Source organism: Labrus mixtus, chromosome 7 (genome assembly GCF_963584025.1).
Source record: "Labrus mixtus chromosome 7, fLabMix1.1, whole genome shotgun sequence".
In the NCBI taxonomy this organism is placed as follows: Eukaryota; Metazoa; Chordata; class Actinopteri; order Labriformes; family Labridae; genus Labrus; species Labrus mixtus.
Window position 1 is genome coordinate 21,962,103 of NC_083618.1, and position 23,457 is coordinate 21,985,559.

Consider the following 23,457-nt stretch of genomic DNA (forward strand, 5'->3'; position numbering starts at 1 on the left):
TCTCCTCGTAGCTCTGGCTGCAGAGATTTAAGTGAGCTAATGTTACTCTGCGTTTTGTTATCATAAAAAGTGAGAGAAAGGCATGAATCAAATATAAGCTTTTCACTCCTCATATGTCTACACATCCTCTTCTTACACCTACTTCTTTTTGTCCGTCACATCTTTTCATCACGACTCATCTCATCTGCCCACAACTGATGCACCTCACCCTTCACCTCTTTCTTATCAACACGACACCAAACACTGCGAGGATCACTCAGGCACACTTCAGTAAAAGTAACAAAACCACACAATGAAAATACTCAGGAAACGTCGTCACAATTAAAGACAGGATTTGAAGTTTGAATTTTTTTTTTATTTAGCTAATGTTGTACACAAGCTGTCCTTCACAACAGATGGGATTTGTTCTGTATTGACCCAGACAGGGACTTTAATGCATTGTTTCAGCTGGAAATGTAGCAAGGAAGGCCAAACATAAACCCTTTTCACACATATGGAAATCTCCTGAAAAACTCCGGAGATTAGGCTACCCGGAGGGACTTTAGGGTATATGTGAACGTAAACAGCCACATTTTACGCGCAGACTTTACCCGGAGTTTATCCTGCTGGACCCCTAGTATTTTATCCGCAGAAAGTCCGAGTGAGCTGATGTGAGAACGCAGCAGCATATACTCCGGAGGATTCACCTCGAGCCAATGGGAAGAGAATGACGTTTATATACAGTGACTGCCTAAAGTGTCTGCACGAGACCACTACGATCTCCGTGCACGTAATTTAAAGGGCATTATCTAGATATTAGCCGGAGTGCATATGTGAAAATGGCTATAAATTCATTAAGTTGAAGGAAGTCGCTCCACATCCAGTTTTTGATTATATTTAATCAGAAGTTGTAGAGTGTGCAGTTAAAGGGATCCCAAAACTAAAAACTATTTGTGCACTACGACATGATATGGTACGATTGGATATACCGTTCAATACAATACGACACAACAAGACACCCTACGATACAATATGGTATGATATGATAGAATACGATGCGATGAGATTAGATTTAAACGTACAATATGTCAAATTTTTACACCAAAATATCTAAATGATTTAAAAGTGGACTATGTTATATACCGTATTCTTTTTTGTTGAGTACTTACACTACCTCAAATATTTTACAACACTTATCAAAGCCAGAGAAATCCGTAATTTTTTAGAGCGCTGCATAAGGAAGCAAGAACTGCTACTGAAAGCTGCCATACTGTTGCTGTTTGTACTGCTGGGTTAAAAAAGTCATGTAAATTGTACTCTGACACATTAGCTCGTCGGTAAACATATTCTCTTCCTCAGGGTCGTCTTTTTGTAGGGGTGGGGCGGGGGAGCAGAGAGAATTACTCCCACGATTCCCCGCTAGCTTCGATGTCATTTTTTGTCATTGTTTTGTGTGTGTGTAAAAGTAGAGAGAGTTGCGGTAAAGTTTTCTCAGAATTTGGATTTAATAATGACAAACATAAAAAGATACAAGATCAAAATTAGTCATAAAGATTCTCAATTTGAACTGAGCAGGATTAGGGCGAAAAAAAATATTCAGAACTACTAATCAGGTTGTGATTTACTGTCTTGACTTTGTGCAGGATGCAGGGTTAATACCTGTGCTGGAAAATAAGATCCACCAGCCGTTCACCATGTTCTGGCCCACAAACCAAGCTCTGGACTCCCTGCCAGCTGAAAGACAGCGCTGGCTCTCCAGCCCCGATCACCAGGACCAGCTGGCTGCTACCGTGAAGGCTCACATCATCCGTAACTCCAAGGTAGGAGGAAGAGGAGGAGGAAGAGGAGGAGGAGGATTGACTTATTTATTAAACGACCAATGTTATAGCTCTTCAGGGTTGCTGCACAATAATAAGTGTTTACAACATCTGTTACGTTTGTCAGGATTGTATTGATTAAATAAACACGTCAAAGTTATTTTTTGTTTGTTGTTTGATAAATCATTGAAGTAATTTCTTCACTTTTTCAAAGACAGAGAAAACTTCAAGAATAAATAGCCATACATTTTAAATAGAAAAATGGGCATTTCCCCAAACATACAGTGGGTGTTGATTTAATGTTTCCAAGACTTAAAGCGATTCCCACTCTGCGCCCCAGATAACCAGTAAGAAAGCTACAGAGAATAAATTTGATCTAATGGCGGTCACAGAGGAAGAGAAAGGTCACAGAGTCTCTTAATCCACCCAAAGAGGAGAAGAGTTAGGATGATGAAAATAACCTGACAAATAAATCCATTTTATTTTGTTGTGTGTGTGTGTGTGTGTGTGTGTGTGTGTGTGTGTGTGCGCTTGTGTGTAGGTGATAGTTGTCAGTCAGCCGTCTAAATACTCATGGTTTCGGACCATGCACGGATCCCAAATCAAGTTCAGTTGTGACAAAACCCAAGTGGTGAGTAAAACTTTCTCACAAACTGAAATAGAGCCATATTACTGTAATAACTTATGTCGTCTCATGTCACCATGGTGATGTCTGAGAGGACACTGAAAAAATACATAAATTGATCAGTGTTCCCTTTCAGCTGCGGTGGCATGTTTAAACTGAGTGTTAGAACATTTGGTAGCTATGTGTGCTTAATGTGTGTGTGTGCGCTGTAACTGTGTCTACTTGTGTTCAGGGGGCTATTTTGGTTAACGAAAATGAAGCCAAGGTAGTGGAGCGCTACATGATCTTCAAAGAGGGCGTGGCCTATGGCATCGACCAGTTACTGGAGCCGCCTGGCCTGGGAGCACACTGTGACGGCATAGAGAACAGGACCACTAAAGTACGTTATGCTAACACAGCTACTTTCGATGCTTCTTTAATGCTGACGATACAAATGTTTACACTTGTTCTAGATAAGATAAAAAATAATCTGTATCTCAGTTTCACAAGTATAGTTTACATTCTTACAGTTCCAAGGTTACACTCGGATCTTAAATGCTAATATCGGCAACTACTTTGGATCAGTTAGTCTTTACACCCCTGATGGCTGGGCAGTAGAGGGCTGTCTGTGCGCTTGCATGAAGCGTTTGTGTGCTGAGAATAAAAGTGTATCCGTCCTGTCTCTATGACAACAGTCTGTTGACAACGGCCACTCTATGAGACACACACTTGTCACTGTTTCTTATTGGAGATCGTTTATTTCCCGATCAGACACGGAGCAAAGAGGATATGGGTACAAGACATGATCCGTAGGCGGCAAAACTACAGGAAATACATACATTTGGGAAAGAGTTGAAAGATATTCAACTTGACAATCGGAGCAGCAGCACAAAAAAGGCGGATGCTGGGCGCTGCGGTTTTTCCTCTTGGTGGCCGCCTGCTGCAGCAAACGCTCTCTGCTCTTTGAAAACAATTGAAAAAAGACGCTACTGCTCAGAAATAAACGCTAGGTTATCAGGTAGCCTAATTGATGGGGAAGCCTAATTGAAGCTTTCTTTGTTCAAATGTCTCAGGGGCGCTGTGGAAACTGCATCATAACTCCAGTCTGCCCCTTCAAACACCATGACACGGTACAGTCTGCCTTTCAGCTTAAAAAAAACCCCACACACTAACAGATTACAACAAATAAATCTAGAGATAAATTCAACTGTTACTTTGTTCCAGGGAAGAAAAGAGAGCTGTTTAAATTTCCGCTCTAGGTTCGGACGCGGCCCGTCACGTTGGTACACTGATCTGGATGATCATTTCAGCCGCAGGGGCTGTCAGAGAGTGTGTCAGTTTGATACCTGGACCCAAAAATGCTGCAAAAACCACTATGGCAGAGACTGTCAAGGTAAGGAAGGAAGAAATCAATAAAGACAGTCAGAAATGTGTCTGAACAATCCTGCAGAGATCTGGAAACAATGTTGGAGGTGTTTGAGGAAAGGTCATTGGGGCAAAGTGCCAAAATGACTGAAGGTGCAACTGCCGCCATCACCCACTGAACCATCCATCCTTTACCCCTTCATTGGTAGATAGGGACCAGGCTAGCAGGGCCATGTGCTCACTACCGTACCAGTAGGACTGGTAGTGAGCAGGATTGCAAACTCAACATGTCAAGAACAGATGGAACTAGAAAGACAACACGGACAAAGTGCTTGTTTTAGACTTTGCTGAACACAATCAAAATCATGTTGTTGTTTTTTTTAGCCGCAACTGTGTTTTTTAATCCACCTGTTCTGTGTTTTTTTCAGTTTGTCCAGGTGGATTGGAAGCACCTTGCAGTAAAAATGGTGACTGTGACGATGGTGTGCGTGGTTCAGGAAGATGTAAGTGCCGAGTAGGCTTCGTAGGAAAAGCTTGTGAGCTGTGTCTCTCCGGCTACTACGGCCCCAACTGCACAGGTATACCAAAAGACACATGAAGGTGTGATTTAAACACAAAACTAAATCCCAGAATGTGATACCAGTATACCAGTTTAAAATAAGTGATTCTCTGTCGTCGGTTTGTTGTATTGTAAGACATGTTTACAATTTTATTTGTTTGTCTGTTCTTAAGTACATATTTGTCAATCTTTTCTCTCTATACATCTTAAAATGAAAACAACCCAAAATCCATTTGTCTTCTTGATTCTGTTTTTCTTTTTAATCCTCGTCGAGTTAAAGGAGTAGTTTATCTATCTATCTATCTTCGTTTTGAAGAAATTCAGAGGAGGAATTTTGAGATGAAACCGGTGTGGGAGCTCCTTAAAGGGAAGTAAAATAAAGGGCTTCTTTTCTGCTTTTCGGGAAAGCGATACAACAATCAACAAAATGGAGGATAGAGGACGTCGACTAAACGCTTAAACATCAATCAATCTTTATCTGTATAGGGCCAATTCACAACGAATGTTATCTCAAGACACTTTACAAAAAGCAGGTAATAGACCTTACTCATTGCTATATTACAAAGACCGGACGTTAATCCATCATGAGCACTGAGCAACATTTAGCAAAGTTAATGGCAAGAACACACTTTCTTTCAAGAGGCAGAAATCTTGGGCAAAACCAGACTTGTGATGAATAAGCCGAAACTGCGCGGGGCTTTAAAGATGGGATAAGATGCAGGACGAAGGATAAGGACAAACATCATCACCCTCGCTAGTCAGAACCAGAATTACTAGTCAGTTAAACTTTTAATATTTTGGCCCAAAATTATGCTAAAATGTTACGCTCAAACTGCAATGCAGCCTCCGGCCACTAGATGGGGCTGTAGCCATAGACTTGTTGTATCTCCAGTTAATGGGCTCGCTCTTCTCGTTCTACTACCCGGATGTAAACAAGCCCACTGAAGGTAAAGCATCTCGCAGGTAGCATCACAGTTTGGCAGAATTTTTTTTTCTAGAAAATAGAGTTGTAGGTTAAACAGACGCAGCCTGCATAAACATTTAGCAATCTAGCGCGGGCATGTGGCTGTTAAGGAGCGAAGGCTGCCGGTGCTAGCTCTGCTAACGATAGCCATACTCGGCAAACCAAGTTACTTTGTTTACCCGCTGACAATTTTGTATAAATTGTGCTCAATGTTCACTGTTTTCTGAGTGATTTATCATCTGGGAACATTCCTAGTTTCAAGACAAACTGTGGTTATATTTTATTTTCTTTCCCGTTACGCCCACGTCCATCATATTAGCTGGTTTGAATCATGTCTAATCAGTGAATTGTATCCACTCCCAAACTGACATGTGCGCCTCATTGGCTGGAGGAGATACACCTGCTCCCAACCTAGAAATGTCTTGAGAAACTAAGTGCTGGATTACAACTTTAGGACAAAACGAACCACGCTGGAGTAAGGTCATTTAACCTTCATTTGACCTTTATCCTTCCTTAACCCTCAAGCCCTTAGTGATAGAGTCGTAACAGGGGCGAGACAGTAGGAGTGTTTAACATCAGGGCTGGCATGGCAGAATGGCGCTGTGCGTGTATGCGGAGCTCCTGCAGCTTGTGAAGTCACAAACTGTGACACCGATACAAAGCCGGTGCAGATGCAGTGTGTAAGTACAATGGCATAATGATGGCGAAACTTTATGGCGCTGTTGCGGAATCATACTGTGTACACGGCTAGTCTCACCCCCATCGGCTATCCTTTAGTCTGTCGCCATAGCAACACTCCCCACTCACCATCACACAGCTGGATGTTCTTCCAGCAGACAGCTGACAGCTGTGTTCAGTCAGAGTTACTCTGTAATGCCCGTTCCAACATGTTCACCAGCTGCTGATCATCCTCTGCTTCGGTTTCAAAGTCCCCCTTAATCATATCCTAGTGTTTATAAACACGCGTCTCCTTTAATGTGTCAGCGCTCTGATTCAGGGCTGTGGCAAACGCAAAACTGCTTGATCATCGCTTTGAAGGGAAATAAACCATGGATTCATTGCTTGAAAATGAATCCCAAACTAATCAGAAGTATAAGCTGAAAATGGCTGAATTTTGAATCAGGTTTTAAAGCAGAGTAGTTCTCTGTGAACGGTTTTCTGTTACTTCAGTGAACCTTTGGAATTGTTGTTATTTTTTTCTTACACTGTTGATCATTCTATACAGACATTTAAACAAAGGCAGTGTTATGTCTGCGTGCATCAAAGAGCTAAGATTGTCACCTGACGTTGTATCTCAGGAAATGAAACATACAGGAAGTTTGGTCATCTGAATTTTCTTTCTCAGCCTGCAGATGTGGGCAGCAGGGAAGGTGTGAAGACGGCATTGAAGGTTCAGGGTGTGTCTGCACACCGGGCTGGGAAGGTGATCGCTGCCAGAACGAAAAAGGTGAGTTTCATTCCTGAATACGGGGCTGTGGCTCAGTTGGTAGAGTCGGTTGTCTCTCAACCGGAAGGTTTGCTCCTGCAGCCACATGTCCGATGTGTCCTTGGGTAAGACACTTAACCCCAAGTTGCTCCCACTGCTTCATCTGCGGTGTATGAACGTGTATGGATGGGATTAGTAACTTCTGATGGACTCTTTACACAGCAGCCTCTACCATCAGTGTGTGAATGTGTAGGTGTGACCTGCGGTGTAAAAGAGCTTTGAGTAGTCAGAAGACTAGAAAAGCTCAAGTCCATATTACCAAAAAATACAATTTAATTCAAGAAGTCCATGCCATCCTCAAGCCCAGTGCGTCTGCTTCATCTTTAAGTGTCTGTACAAATAATGAAGGAAATATTTCTCATTTGGCTTGATTTAATACAAAGTCAAAACAAAGTGAAGTCTAGCCATGTGGATGTAAATCCAGCTCTGCAAACTCACGTTATCTGCATGCTTGTTTGAGCTGAACTTTTTTTTTACCAATAAAACAAGAAAATTGGTGTCAAACTGTGCAACAAAAAGCATCTTAATGTTGAGATTTCCTTTAAGTTCTGAGCTAGCATCAATACACTTTTTAAAAGCTGTTGTTTGTGTTCTTGCAGGGAGCCTTGACAAAGTAATTGTTTTTTCTTTTTACAAACCTGCATCATGGTGTCATCAATTCAGCATCCTTTCAAACTGTTTATTCCCGATAAATCACAGCTAAATCTTTTTAGGTTCCAATGGAAACTTGAGTCAGACAACTCACATCTGCATTTGCTTGAAATATTTATTGCAGCAGCAGAACAAAGTTTGAGCTTGGCGTCTAGGCTCCAACCTCATCCCTCCTTTCAGTTTTACATGCAGAAATTTCTGGAGCAATGGGATGATATCTTAAAGGCCCCAGTCGGAGCCTACAGGTGGATGGTGCTGGGTTGGGTTGGTGGTGGGGCTGAGTGACAGTGCAGTACTGCTGCAGGTCAGAGCTGGTGATGAAAGAGCAGAGGGAGAGACCAAAAATCTTGCAGCTTAAATACACCGCCCATTGGAAGGAGGTGCTGTCAGGTGATTGTGGATAATGACGCACATCAAGTGTGAAATCAGTGCAGCTCGAATGGTCTGCCTGAACTGGCTCGCAGGCGTTGCTTCATTAGTTGGTATTCAGCAAGAAACCCTGATACTGAGCTGATTTGGTCCAGGTGTAGGTGCTGGCTATACATTTCCCATCAGCATTTTGAACAGCGTGAATAAAGAGCGTTGAGCAGCCTGGGTAGGGATGCTTTCTGGTTATTACTATTTTATAAGATTTGTTGGTTGTATCAAATTCACATTTCCTGCTTTACCTTTTTGTCTTCAATGAATCCTCCATGCGCCTTTGTGTCCAGGCATCATCCCAGAGGAGTGTCGGCAGTGCCACTCTGACGCCGACTGTGTGCCAGCCGTTGGATGTCAGTGTAAATCTGGGTTTCAGGGGAACGGCACCTTCTGCAGCCCAGAGCCACGTGAGTATTCTGCAGTCCCAGAGAACAATTTACCATCTGGAGAGTCTGAAATCCTGCAGGCTTTTGTCAGCACCACAATAGTTGTTTTTTGATTATAAAACATATCAAACTAATTTCTAAAGCGCTTTGAAGCTATAAAAGAATGAAAGAGAACAAAATTATGACCTTCAACTGTAACACTAAAACTCCTCAATTTGCAGGATACTGCACGCCTGCTGCAGGATGTCAAATAATCCTGACCCTGCTGAAGCTCAAACTTTTTAACATGTACACATAAAAACATTGTAACTTTGGATTTACGTGTTCAAGGTTTAACTCTGATGTTGGATCAATAGCAGAATAACTTAAGCTTTATTTTATACAATTGGTAAACAGAGTTGCTAACATAATTTTAATATATTTATCAGACTTCTGGTGTTTTTTTTTTTACCTTGGTCAGGTTGGGAGTGCAGCCAGCTTCTTTTCTGGGGGAGTCTGGCCTTCAAATTGGTCATCAACAGTGAAAAACTGGTGGCGTGAGTCCACACTAAGACCAATAACAGACTTTATTTTAGAACTGAATGTAGCAATTGTAATGTCACCTCTTGGTTTGTAGAAAGACTGCCTTGACTCATCAAGAAGACACACCCTCATGATCCCTGGCTTCTTCTTGTTATTCCATAAACTTTATCAAAGGGGACATATTATGAAAAATCCACTTCTACAGTGTGTTTGAACATATATTTGGGTAACTAGTCTCTACCGACCCACAAAATATGAAATAAACCCATCCAGTCCTTTGTTTGTAGTCTGCATAAGTCTTACAACACAGAGAAAAATGCTCTGTTTCTAATTTTCTCGGTTTGTGATGTCACAAACTGGATTCTGGTAAAAAAATATATATATACCCTCCCCTCCCCTGATATTTTCACCCATGGACTCCACCTCCAGGCTAGAACAAAACTTTTGCGCAGGTCTGCCATTTTTAGTCTCGTTACAGAGGAGTGATGTCTACGGGGAAAACTCAGGGAGGGCTCGTTGCATTTAAAGAGACATACACACCAAAACGGAGCGTTCTGAGAGAGCTGGTTTATACAGGGTCACAAACCTCCTCTGGTGCTTGATTCATGTTATATTTTGACCAAAGCACAGCACAGATGTTTCATTTAGACCACAGGGGACTGTTTGAAAAGGTCGAAAAGGGAGATATGTCCTCTTTAATCCCTGAGGGGACATTCTGCTTTATACTCTGTTATTGGAGGATATGCTACTCACGGTCATAGGCCCAAATTACACACATGCACAAACAGGACCTGTGGACATTAAATAATGGAAACATGTCAGAGTGAGGCTGCTACACGGAGAGTGTGCTAGAGCTTCCTGTACCTTGGTCAAGGGCACCTCAGCAGTACTCAGGAAGTGAACTGGCCAGCTTCCATACTTTTGGTCCGTACCGAGACTTGAACCGGGGACCCTTCATTTGGCAACCCAAGTCCCTACAGACTGAGCGACTGCCACCCAAAAAGCCACTTCATCAAGTTTTTAGCTCAACATCAAGCAATAACGTTCCACGGATACCTTTCCAGAAAAAGGAGCTCAAAAACTCTCTGAAAGATATAATGTTAGTGACATAGAGCATGTCAGTGTTTCCCACAGGATTTCATGAGACTATGGTGGGGGAAACCGAACCCTCTAGGGGGTATGGGGGGGAATCCACCCCTGGGAGAAAAATGTGTACATTTTAAAGTTAGATGCATCAATTTGTGCAAAATTAAGAGGTTAAATGTATGAAAAACTTTGTTCTCTTCTAACAATTTTGTGCTCTTGTAGTGCACAAATTGTCAAAACATAAAATCCAATGCCCATGGAAGTTAAATGGCTTCAGGCTTAAAAGCAAACATTTAGTGCAGTTTTTCAAGGTGAGCTGCGTAGCGGCGAAATGGATTTGTTCTGCTCTTTCATTTGTTTTGCAAGAATATTCAACTAGAATCTCGATATTTAGGTTTACAACTACTTATGCTGCTTTGTCTGACAGGGTGATCAAACGTCTTTGATTGTGTTTAAAACCTCCGAAACCTGCGCAGCGATTGAAAAGCTCAGAACGGCTGTGAATTGTAACACTCTGCAGGAGGTAAACAAGGTACGGACCGTTTTAGGGAACGGACATAAAAACAATCACACATTCCGGTGTAGGCTACTGCAGCCACACATCACATTTAACGGGGTAAACTGTACTTTAAATGTTCTTAGAAAAGAAAAGAAAAACTTTACATGTTCTTATAACCTAGTTGATAATAATTCCCTGACGCTAGCGGGGCAAATTAGACTATGGCGCGACAGATTAGACTATGGCGGGCTGCCACAGTCTAGTTAATTAATGGGAAACACTGCATGTGTTAGACCTAATAGTAGCGAATCAACAGAAAGTCATTGGACAAATGTTCATTTGCTATTAGTGTAGTGCAAAACAATGAGGGGGATTTGTAGATATGGAGATGACACATTTACAGATCAGATCTCGTCCTTTGTTGGGACGTGGATTTCATTAGATGACAGCTTTGTTAAACTCTTCAGCTCCAGACCTCTGTGCCGAGTATAACGGCGGCTGTCACCAGAACGCAGACTGTAACCAGACAGGACTAATCGTCAACTGCACCTGCCAGAGTGGTTACCAAGGAGACGGCTACTCCTGTGAGCCTATCAACAGGTGGGTGGGGCCTGTCATTTTCTCTGAATCAAGTTTCTGTTTCTCTTCAGTGGGTTTCTGTCTCCTAGAATCGTTTTTTATGAATGTAAGAAGTTGACAGATGCTGTTCTTCTGTATGTTTGTGATTCAGGTGTATTGAAGACAACGGTGAATGCAGTGAGTTTGCTTCCTGCAAGTTCACTGGTCCAGTGAGTAAAACTTTATCCCCTTTTTTCCCATCAGTGTTGTTTTGTTCTATGCAGCAAAGAGAAAGTGTCAGTTTGTGGGTGGAAGTGTTGTCAGCTTAAACAAAACTTCGGCCCCTTGTCCCCCTGGTGTTTTTTCGGGCAGAAAAGCTCTGGCTGTGCACTCGGGAGTGCTTGGATGAAGTGCTTGCATGTGCGCGTTGTCTCTCTGACAACAGTCACTTAAAAACAGCCACTGTATGACCAACATTTGAGACATTTGCGATTGTTTTTTCCCCTTCATAATGAGTATCAAACAGAGGATGCTTGCTTCTCTACTTAGTCTGGACACGGAGCAGGATGTGGGTTCAGAGCACGATCCGTCTTTGTCAACAACAATGGCGGATGAGACACTAATCTGACTCTGCTGCTTATGCCAGGACACGATTCCTTTATGTTGTTTCTATGTCTTCTGGGTCACATTGCATTGAATAAAAAAGCAAATGTTAAGCAGAAAAAGCAAATTTAAAACAGAGCTAACTGTCACTACCGATGGAAGTGAAGTGCTGCTTGACAACCTTTGTAACCTAGCAACAGGAAGTCGATGACACATGCTCTGAAATTGAGCTGCCAGCGTAAAGATAGCCGTTAAATGACTCAGGCACTTGATCTGTTTTTTTTCCAGAATGAACGTGACTGCGAGTGCTTGCCGGGGTATGTGGGTAATGGAGTCCAGTGTTTGGAGAAGGTGGTGCCCCCTGTTGACCGCTGCCTTGAAGACAATGGAGGCTGCGACCCTGTGGCCACATGCAAGGACCTGCATTACCATGGTAACGTATCTCTACTAACTTGAATAACCTTAGCCATAATACCTTCAGTAGTGAATAGTGGCGTCTGCATTACAGTTCATTAAGTACATTATTTTTTTGTCAAACAGCAGCAAACCTGAGATTGAGATAAACTGATAAATGTTTAATAAATGTTACCCCTACACACATTTTTTCCAGGAAAGGAACCGCACATTTGCCTGAAAACAATGCTGTCACATTAACCAGATACTGAGGCTCCAACTCCCGATTATTCCCCACAGTCCTCAATCACTAAATAAACTTTCCCTGATTCACCTCTACTCTGCTAATCAGGAGCGCCATTTGTGAACAGAGCTGTCGATCATGACTTTTACCTGTTTTTATAGCATCAGATAACTAATTAAAAGAAAAGAAAAGTTAACACTTGGTCATGTTTGAGATGAGTTTGACATGTATTTTGATCCTATAATTCGTCCCATCTGTTAACATGGAGGAGGCGGAGCTTGTTGACTAAACTGATGACTGTCAGTAAGGGAGCGTCACGTTTTGGTTTCAATTTGTGGCAGCTGTCATATGGTCCATCTTTCATAGTCTCCCGTTGATACCAAGCTGTGTTAGCCTCATGCTCATTTATCAAGGTGTTTCTATTGATGCTTCATTCATTCATTCATTCATTCATTCATGTGTCATGTTTTATTTGTAATACCAAAAGTGGGACCAAACACCTGACAGCCACCTTTGTTTTCCGGTGGTGAATTATTTTACAGTACAGCATTTAGTTTTCACCCATAGATAATAAACTGTTGTACCGAGTTTAAGGTTTAGTAACTTGGGTGTTGTGGTTCAGCCAACACAGCCGGAGTTTTCCACCTGCGCTCTCCGGAGGGGAAGTACAAGATGAACTTCAGTGAGGCTGACGCCGCCTGCCAGGCAGAGGGCGCCCAGCTGGCCACCTTCAAACAGTTGGGAGATGCACAGCAGGTAAACCCACTCACAGAAGGTTTTACTGTAGAGACACTGCACAGTTCAGTACAGACTCTATATTTATTAGGAAATGTTTTTGAAGATGGGGAGTAATTCACTTTTTTTATATGAATCTAAAAAAAATAATGGTCCTCATAATTTACACTTATCCTCTTCTATAAATCCTGATGGCAGCAGTGCATGCTGGTATTTCATATCCATTTAAACAGACGTCTTCTTTCTTCCCTGCTCCAACAGCTGGGGATGCATCTGTGTGTGGCAGGCTGGATGAAGGAAGGAAAGGCCGGATATCCGACCACCTTCCCCTCGGTCAGGTGTGGAGGAAACCACATAGGAGTGGTGATATACAAAGAACCTGTGGACCATAGCTTCAAGTACGACGCCTACTGCTACAGGCTGAAAGGTACTACAGCAGCACAGTCACATTGCACATCACAGAGTCCGGATGGAGGCAACTTCACCCGGCTGACTTGTCTGTGAAGCTCTGTGTTGTTTGTTCTTCTGGAGATAATATCTGCTCAACGCTGGATATCAGTTTGATCTGTTTATGTTTCATGTACTGCCGTTAATAATCCCATTTTTGTTTGGGACACTTTTTTATAACTAATGGATAAATAGCAACAATATTTAACTTTTACACCTTAAAATAGTGCAATAACTTTCAACGGGCAGAATGGCGTCTCTCCCATGTCCATGGCCTGTTTGCTGCAGTATGTAACCTTGGCAGTGTGCTGAGGTCATTTCACAAGAAGTGAAACATTCCAGTAACATTACTGAATCTTGTCAGTCAATTTGGTAGTTTGGCTTCTCACAACGTCTTTGTCTGCTTCTCACTCTCTGCTAATAAACAAATACACGTTATCAGAGAGGGGTGGGCGTAACAGCACTTTGTCTTTCTTCAGTGCAGTTGCACTCAGAGACCTTCAGTGGGGGCCAAAGCGCACCAAACCTAATCCATACATATTGTTACTTCAAATGTTTCTGAAGAAGGCTGACACGTGCACATCACAGTTCTCAGATTTGTAGTGTGAGGATTTAAACAAGCCTCGATTATATTCAGTTCAGTTTTATGACTGAATCACGGGAAATAGCGTTTATCAGGGACAGAGGCAGAATGTCCTGGACATCAAAATATTGCAAACTTAGAGCAAAAAAATAGAAAGACAAATTATAAAACAAAAAGGAGATAATCCTCAGATTTGAAAAGTGGAAAACAACAGAATATTTGTTCTTCTTGTACTAATATTATTAATAATATGCCCCCCTGTACTGGTATACCCTAAAACAACAGATACATGTATTAAATATCATGGGAAGTAGTCAGATTTTTATCAGGACAGCTTCAAAACACAACGATGAGGACAATAAGGACACAAGACCTAAAAGCTCTCCGGACTGACGAGCATAAACACGACATAAAAGTATTCCCTGTGATGTTTATTTGTGTACATGTAGATGTGTCCTGTGCATGTCCGGCTGGTTACATCGGAAATGGAGACTTCTGTAACGGCGTCCTGACCAGTGTCCTCGCAACGTACAGTAACTTCTCCGTCTTTTACAAGGTCAGTGTGATAGTTTCTCCATTTTAATGTTGAAGGATAAATCCTATGATTTTGCCGACAGTGACTTAACAGTGACTTGTGGGCGGCAGTAGATCAGTCTGTAGGGACTTAGTTTGGGAATCGGAGGGTCGCCGGTTTAGGTCCTCCCCCCCCCCACCAGATCAAGAGCGCCCACTGTGGGCAGCCCCCTCACTCTGAGACCTCTCCATTAGTGCATGTCCATAGGATCCTGTTTGTGCATGTTTGTGTAGCATGTTAACTAGACAGAGTGTAAAAACGAATTTCCCCTCGCGGGATCAATAAATTATAACACAACACATCGATTGTTGATAAAAAAAATAACTTAACTTTTCTCTCTCTCTCTCAATGTAGTTATTGTTGGACTACAGTGGCTCGTCCTCGGAAGGCAAACAGCTTGTTGACTTCCTGTCTCACAGGAAGTCTGAGGTCACGCTGTTTGTTCCTCATAATGCCGGATTTACTCAAAACAAGGTGAGAGACCCCAACTCTTTAGTAATGATCTAATGAGTTAAAGTTAACGGACTCTAATTTATAATTAGTTTAAAGGAGTAATATGTAACTCTGACACCTGGTGTTTAAAAAGAGTACTGCAGCCAAAATTCAAAACATTGTAGACAGCTGTCTCCCCCCGCCCCCTCCTCTCTGGTCGATGCTCACACAGGTTGCCATGTCGCGGTCACTGAAGCTTCAGTGTTTGGCCAGCTCTGCATCAGTCTGTAAACCTTTCTACGTTCTAACCTGTGTGTGTGTGTGTGTGTGTGTGTGTGTGTGTGTGTGTGTGTGTGTGTGTGTGTGTGTGTGTGTGTGTGTGTGTGTGTGTGTGTGTGTGTGTGTGTGTGTGTGTGTGTGTGTGTGTGTGTGTGTGTGTGTGTGTGTGTGTGTGTGTGTGTGTGTGAAGACTCTATCACTTCGAGATCTCGAGTACCACATCTCAGCCAATAACAGCAGACGACCATTCAAGGATCTAAAACACCAGGAAGTCATCATATCCAGGCTTGGGTTCAATCTGACTGTTACCCACGGCAACAATGAGGTCAGAAAAAACACACACAAACACCCACGAGGTCCACGAGTTCAAACACATAATTATGAGACATTATTTTTATTTCAATGTTGTCGCCTCAGAGCATTAAGCTGGTGAACAAGCGGCTGCTGCTGGACTGGGACATTCCTGCTGTAAACGGGATCATCCACGTCATCGAGGCCCCGTTCACAGCGCCCCCACCTCCGGTGAGTACAGATGCTTTAACGTCAAACTGCTGGGGACAATTAAAGCAGCTACTTTCTCTTTCTTGTACACCGTTTTCAGACCACACAAGGTGTCGTACGGCTGGAGCTAATGTCACATCAGCTGATCACTTTAAACGTCCACAAGATCACAATTTATACAAAAAGAATTCTTAGAAACCGAGATCTCTTCTCATGGTTATGTTTGGACGTGTTCTTTAGTATCATTTAGACAGGAGTTGCTATATGTTGATACATCCTGCTTTTTTAAGATTTACTTTTAAAGTGATACACATGTGCCACTAAGACCCAAAATGGCAGGCAAAGCTTGTTTTGCATCCTGTTGGTGCTCCCAGCGGACAAAGCAGTACATCTGGTCGAACAAATCAAATAGCACTCTCATGTAAAACCTTAAACAATCTAGAAATTTTATATAATTTGAAATGGGACGATATGCCTTCAGCATAAATATACTTAAAAAATCAGGCCTGAAAGTTGACACACGGGAAGCCATCTCGACATTAGCTGCAGCCCCTTCACGTCGTGTGTATCAGGCTGCCATGGCGACACGACTGCCAACAATGAAAGAGAATAAATACATGGGATGGCTAGGTCAACAATGAAAGAAATGCTTGCTGTATTGTGCACTGCTGCAGTTTTTATCGTGGCCAACGGGAGGCGCTGTTAAGGCCGCACCTCTCGGGCCTGCTGCGCATACCAATGGGATGATGTCTCAGCTGTTGCTAGGCAACAGGGAGCAGATGGCTGTATTTAGTTTCACGGCACAGTGTTCAGGAAAGGAAGATGCAATCAGCTGAGTTTGCAAACCGATAACATCACAGCTCTGATCAATATTCATGAGGAACAGATCGTTGCAGATCTGAAGCCTCCAGCTAAATAACAATTATGTTATTCGCCCTGATAAATCGTGTTCACCTTATCTCCCCCTCCTCACCCCCTCCACCCGCTGACTGTAGACAGAGGTGGTTCAACACACTTGGATCTCAGAAACAAAGATGGTCTCCAGGTTTTGACCTTTTTAATGTAATCTCTTCTTTTGTTGTTCTCATGTTTCTGCCATCTCTAACATAAGTTCTGTAGCTGCTGAAATCGAGGGGGGTTAACATAATTTACCAACAGCTGTCAACGTATAATTATTCAGATTTAATTAAAAACGTGGTTCCTGTGTGACCACATGGTGACTGAAGTGTAACAACTTCAGACCGTCACATTTTTGGCTGCTATCACAGGTCAGGATGTTCTGCCCCAACACTGCACAGGAAACTAAACGAGGTGAAAGAACTGGATGGTAGACTTTTTTCTAATCGAGCTGCTTTACTCTTCTTCTTCTTCTTTTTGCATTTTGAATGTATTCTGCTGACATGTGGTTCATGCAGGTTGGTGCTTACTCCACAAACATGTTTCCTTTGACAAAATCCTAACCTCCACTCACCCCAGAGCGTCAATGGATAAGGCCCCCCCATCCTCCTTCTCTTAGACTCTATCTCTTCTTTGTTTTGTTTTCACAGTTTTGTGTTGGTGTTGTTCTTTGTTAATCGTCTTTGAGTACTTAGAAAACGATATACAAGTATAATGCATTTTGTGGGAGTAGAGAAGAGGTGGAGCCTTAAGGGTTAAAGTGGTCTGAGTGTTGCTGTTTTATTGTTTCCTCCTCTTAGCGTCATCAGGTTATCACACGTCTACCCAAGGTCAGCGAGTTCTCCTCAACACTCACAACAAAAACAACAACACAAGCATCAAAGTACTCCTGTATCAAAAACACAGGCTCCGTGACCAAACGTCCAACCTAGAGTTTTTAAAACCCTGATCAGAATTTAACACCCTGGACAATAATATACTATAGAATATGTCAGGATCTCTAAGTCCACGCTCGGCTCCTTTCTCACTGAATGTTTTCTTGGAGGAGAGAAACTAAAACGAGGTTAAAGGAAACATGGATGCTGTTTAACAGAATGGGACCATCCAGCGACATGTGAAGCATAAGTTGCTTTTATCTCACCCTTAATACTCTAAAGACTGTAAATGGTGTCCATGATGGGTGGTGAACATGTGACCGGGATCTGGAGGTTCTGTCTTGTCTTTTCATTTGATTTTTTTAACATTAAATATTCATGTTGTTATTGGTTGAACTTTTATTGCCCTCTTGGGAAATGAAGCTGGTGGGGCACGGAGAGTCATGTCTCCATGGTGACAGTGCAGCAAACTGTAGCTGTTGCCATGGTAATTAGAACTCGACAGACAACGACTGAATGTGTTTGAGTGTGTGTGTGAGACATCCTGTGGTGAGGATTAAAAGGTGTGATATGATGGATTTTGTAATTGTGCGCGTCATACTTGTCGTCTCCAGATCTCCCATTCTGCTTCCAAAGGCCACGCCCACTCCAGCGGCACAGTGTCGGCCATCTTGGTGTGCCTGTTGCTGGCCTGTGTGTTGGCTGCACTCGGCTACTACGTCTTCAAACACAAGACGGACGCCTTCCGCTTCCACTACTTCAGAGTGAGAAATAATCTGTTTGATTCACAGACGCAGGAGATTTTTATAACCATTTCATCATAACACCTGTTAGCATCTCAACTGAAAAATTCAACCATATAGAACAGATTTTAATGACAGGAGAGTTTGATATTCTAATATCTTAAAGATGATAATCAGGGATCTAACAGCTAGGATTTTATCGTCTCCCTGCTATCTGTTGGTTAACGATCTTTCCTGTTATCGTCCTTGTGGCAGAATGAAGATGAGGACGGGGCGGGCGGTAGGAAGAAGCCCACGCTGGTCTCCATCCCCAACCCTCTGTACTGCGGCTCCAGAGCCTTCAGCGAGCCGTTTGGGGTGAGTCGACCAATCAAAGCTCTCATCAGGAGAGCCTGAATAGATCTATAGGTTTTCTAACTAGACTGAAGAATCCCTGCACTGAAAATCAACACAACACTTAGTGTTTGTAGTACAGCTCATGAAGACACAATAAAGGTTAATAAAGGTACATTTAAAGGTTTATAAACCGGGATTATGCAACTCAAAGTAGTAACAGCAGCAACAGTTTTATGTTATGGAAAGTAAACTTCAAAAATACAGCTTCTCAATATTTTTCAGCGGCTCTTCTGGAAGTTAATTTCTCGTTCAAGTCTTCAAAAGACGCGCCAGAAGATCCCTCTATCAATAGTTTTAATCCTGGTGTAGCGTAATTAAATTATTAAGATGTTATATCTTTATTTAACCTCGGATTAAAAGAAGGGGGCACCACTTCCTGTTAAAGGAAGAAAAATAGCTTTAATGGTATAAGTTAATTAATTAATCAGTCAGTTTCATATCTTGAAAGAAGTAAATTCTGGAAATGTTAAACAAGAAAACACACAGACAAAGTCCTGAATTTTATGTGTAAAATTTAATATAAAAAGGAGTAAACAATAATGTATAGATGAAACAGATAAAGAATATGATTATTATGATCAGGATAATGCAATTATAATGTATGGTGACATTATATATTTAGTAATGAGATAAGACGCGGTGTTGTTTGAATGACTTGACTTTCTATCAAGAAAATGTTGATAAAGAAATTTTGGGATTCTATTTGGATTTAAAGGAGGTCTCTGAATAGACACGACTCAAGACTCAATCTTCCAACACCCCTTGCCACCAGCAGTCTTACTGTGAGATGTGTTCAATTGAACTCCGCCGACTGGTCCCGTGTGAGAGGTCCACGGGCCAGATTAGATGCCTTGACAACTTGGTCGGAGTGTGCAGCTGGGATGGAGATTGTATGTCGGTTCACCCGTTGTCTCAGAAGCTCCAAGAGGATCCAACAGGAAAAAAATATTAAAGAGCCTTTTGATACGTCGATTTCCAATTCAGATTAACCTGATGGCCATCTCGATGAATCCAAACTCAGGAATTGGCGTTCAAAATTGAAGAGCAAAGACTTTAGAGAAGAAAGTTCAAAAACCTTGCTTGAGCCAGAAAGAATTGATGTTCCAAAAATTGTGCGTGAAAAAGAAAGTTCAGCAGAGACTCGTCTCTACGGCACAAACTTAAAAGAAGTGATTCGGACCGAAGTCCGAAGAGAAGCGAGCTGAAGCTCTAAACTTCAACAACCCAAAACAAACTAAAGAACTAAAGATCTGAGCTCAGTGTGAACTCTTATCAGCTGGATGAGAAGAGAGGGGTCTGCAGGAGAAGAAGGGGCCGCCCACGGGTGACTCCCATTCTGACCGGAGGACAATTGTTTAAACTAAACCGAGTTTACTCAATAAGATTAAGAATAAGAATCTAAACATATATATGTCACCATACATTCATTTTGATATTATTTCTATCAGATCCACGTTGATGTAGGTTCACGTCATCTCTTTAGACAAACATTTCTATCAGATTCATCTGGGAACATCCTCAGTTAATCCCAGCCTGTAGGTGAACAAAACCATGTTATACAGTCAACATTCTTAATAAGACATATTAATAAAGTAGGAAAAGAAATTGGTGTCTTTAAATAACACCTTCTATAGCTAATATCGAAGAGTATGCTTTATAACACGTCTAAATGTATAATTATGAAGGTTACGTATTCATGGATATCCTAACACTAGATGGCAATAGCGCTCCACGTCAAATTCCTATTAAACATAATATAACTCTTATTCCTGTTCTGAAGATCAGATTTTGAGTTTAAAAAGATGATTTAATACATTCAATGTGACAATTACAAATATCTAGATGAAGAAAGACATAAATGTTCATTTGATGCAGAATTGAAAGCTGTGGTTTAATTCAGCTCTTCAGCAGTCCTTCAACAGATGGTCAATTTTACGACTTTGCAGAGACTGGTTTCGGTCACAGTTCATGTCTTTGGGGTCAATTCGTAGATAGCAGTGTTCTGTTTCCGCTCGGTTGTTTATTCAAGGTGTTGTAAAAGTTCATAATATCCTGTCTGAGAGGGAGACTTAAATCATTGATCAGTTCCTTTGTTTCTTGGTAAAATAAACCCAGATGTTAATCCACAGTCCTGCAGGAAGAGAGGTTGTAAAACGTGGCTGCTGATAACGGCTACACTGGACAACCAGCTATGGAACAGCCAAAGTTCACGAGGGGGGTGAACATCTCCATGGTAACAGAGGCCTCCGTCATAAGAGACGTCGCTGTGACACTCTAGGATTGTGGGTAGTGTAGTTCTTTTCCCTGAGATCAAGAATAAACCATGTTTTTCTGAAATAGAGGTTGATATTGTACAAACTTGTGTCTCCTACAGGAGCATAAACCATAGATTCTCACTCAGGTAGCTCGTGGTCAATCAACCTGGGATTGCTATGACATCATGGCTAATAATCAAATCCACTATGGTGAAAATGAACGGGGTTTGTACTTCTGGAATCACACTGATGAGCTCTGTTACATAGATCAATACATTTAAAAAAAAAAAAGATTTTGGAATGACATTTATTTCATCAGACACCACAAAGCGTTGTCAGTTGTGTTGATGTACAGGTTGAGCCTTCAGTGTGCCAGGTGTGTGGTCAACTTCCACATCAAATGGTCACAGAAATGTCGATGGAGATTCTCTCCAACAGACACATCCTTTTCTTTTGCTCCTTCATACTCTGTCATATAACCAAGCAGATATGTCCTGATGCCTTTTTTTGTAAAAAGTCTCCCATGCTGCCAATCAGAAACTCGCCATTTTTAGTTGATTCAATGAGAGGAGGGGGTTTGAGAAGTGAATGTGCCACTCTGCGTTCACTGCACTGAGCCTCTGATTGTTCCTGCCTGGCTTTGGGCAATCAAAAAAGAGGGGAATTGTGGGTCACAGTTTACATGCACATTGAATGATTGAAGCTGATTTTCTTTGGGAATTATTTATACGAGGAAACTGGAGAGTTGTAGCGAGGCTTTGGTGTTTAAAGACAAACTGTAATGCTGTAACGTAATTCTTTGTCTCCTAAAACAGCTTCTTTTATCCACCGACCGGCTCAGACCGTCATTCAGAGAACATTATGGACCCCTACAGACAGCGACCTTTTTCTCCTTAAAGGGATACTTCACCGGTTCAAACATGAATCTGTATTGAAATTGGGTCATATATGTATATATATATAGAAATGTGAAATACATTTTTTAGTTGGTGGCTTCTTGACCGAGAAAAGGCAGAAAGTGTATTTTTGGCTCATGTGGATGAAAGACACCAACTCCCAGAATGCATGGCACCGCAGGCCACTCCCACTGATCTAGAGCACCAAGCTAGCTACTACCAGACTGAGGCAAAATTCATTTCACAAACAAATTTGTTGGCAAATTAATCATGAAGTACTCTTTATTTGTCTTTCTTTTGAAATGGTGAATGTTTCCTTTGTACCGGGATGTTCAATCAGAAAAAGGAAACCTCCTGTGGGCGGGTTGAAAACATGAGGAACTAGCGATGTAGTTTCAACCCCTCTTACCAAAGCAGCCGCCGATGATGCAAAATGACGATTTTTGCGTCATTGGAGGCTCCTTTTCAGACAAGAAATGTGGAGCTTTCCCGTCTCAGGGGAAAATGAGGGCGGGATGCACGACCATTCAAAAATACTACCAGGTTTCTAATGATACAAAGCTTAATGCAAATGGGTGAAATATCCCTTTAACCAGAAAATCCTGTTACATCAGTCTCTTCAAAGCCACCAGACTGCATTCACAAAAACACTAATTTGATCTCTTGTTGTCGACTGCCGGGAGGTTAAAATTAGTGTTATTGTTGTTGGAGTTTGGTGGCTAGAAAGCGCTGTAACGGCTGCTTCTAGCGTCAAAAAAGGTTTCTCTCTGTAGTTTAACTTCCTTTATCGGAGTATTCTCATTCTGCAGTTTGAGTTACACTCAGGCTCGTTGTTTTCATTTACCACTCTTTGAATTGACTTTACTTTTTTGTTGGTAAAGAGCCATAAATATTGACTTTATGACCAAACAGACAGCCCTCCTCCACATACTTGTGTGTAACTCGATATCCTGGTTTGATCGTCTTCCTTACTTCCCTCCTACAGGATGGGGGTCAGGCGATGGAGTCTGCAGAGCCAGAAGATCCTCCAAAGATTCTGGACCTGGACTAGTATAAAATCAACAAACTGGAAATATCTGTCTACAATCAAACCAGTTGCCTTGTTCCAAGGCAACTGGTTTGAGTTTAAGGCTTCAACTCATCTCTTCATTTGTATCTGAATAAGAAATAAAAGTTGTCTTGTTTACTTTAAAAGTATGGCTTTCAAACGATTACATTTTTTTAATCAGTAAATTTCAATAGTTAACTGCGTTGAATCACATGTTTGTGCCATTATTTCACATCTAAAAATAAAAATTGTGATGCTTTTATTTTGAAATTTTGTATTGTTTTAAGGTTAGCGTACTTTACTTGCTGTTTGAATTCAACCGTGCTTTTATTTTGAAATAAATGTATGACCTTCAGGTGGATCAAAGGTAACAACATTAACTTAACCACTGAAACAGGAAGTGGTTACTGATCACAAACAGCCCAAAGGAAAGGTAACAAAGGTAAATGTGTGATGTCATGAGGTGGATATTACTTTGGACTTGTCAGCTGAGCTGTCTCAGAGTTTGTTAAAGTGAAATGATGCAGCAGGGTCCTTCTTTTACATCACTGAGACTACAGGGAGACACTGAGGACGACTATCTACGGTGAGCCTGAAGGGACAAAATAGCATGAGATTATTCCTGATCAAAAATATTAGTGCATTATTTTCAGACCTTAA

General features: G+C 41.7%; 1 protein-coding gene across 1 annotated transcript in view; it reads left to right on the forward strand.

The window, feature by feature from the left end:
- stab1 (stabilin 1) overlaps positions 1-23,057 on the forward strand; it is a 59,699-nt gene extending 36,642 nt beyond the window's left edge. The window contains exons 51-70 of the mRNA XM_061041278.1: positions 1,623-1,799; positions 2,338-2,427; positions 2,654-2,800; positions 3,474-3,530; positions 3,625-3,793; positions 4,194-4,343; positions 6,634-6,735; positions 8,136-8,252; positions 10,806-10,938; positions 11,069-11,126; positions 11,788-11,932; positions 12,759-12,892; positions 13,133-13,298; positions 14,351-14,457; positions 14,830-14,949; positions 15,377-15,511; positions 15,604-15,708; positions 18,074-18,223; positions 18,458-18,559; positions 22,735-23,057. Of these exons, the coding sequence (XP_060897261.1) occupies positions 1,623-1,799; positions 2,338-2,427; positions 2,654-2,800; positions 3,474-3,530; positions 3,625-3,793; positions 4,194-4,343; positions 6,634-6,735; positions 8,136-8,252; positions 10,806-10,938; positions 11,069-11,126; positions 11,788-11,932; positions 12,759-12,892; positions 13,133-13,298; positions 14,351-14,457; positions 14,830-14,949; positions 15,377-15,511; positions 15,604-15,708; positions 18,074-18,223; positions 18,458-18,559; positions 22,735-22,800 (2,430 nt within the window). The 3' untranslated portion in view covers positions 22,801-23,057. The remainder of the gene's footprint in view (positions 1-1,622; positions 1,800-2,337; positions 2,428-2,653; positions 2,801-3,473; positions 3,531-3,624; positions 3,794-4,193; positions 4,344-6,633; positions 6,736-8,135; positions 8,253-10,805; positions 10,939-11,068; positions 11,127-11,787; positions 11,933-12,758; positions 12,893-13,132; positions 13,299-14,350; positions 14,458-14,829; positions 14,950-15,376; positions 15,512-15,603; positions 15,709-18,073; positions 18,224-18,457; positions 18,560-22,734) is intronic.
- The last annotated feature ends 400 nt before the right edge of the window (positions 23,058-23,457 follow it).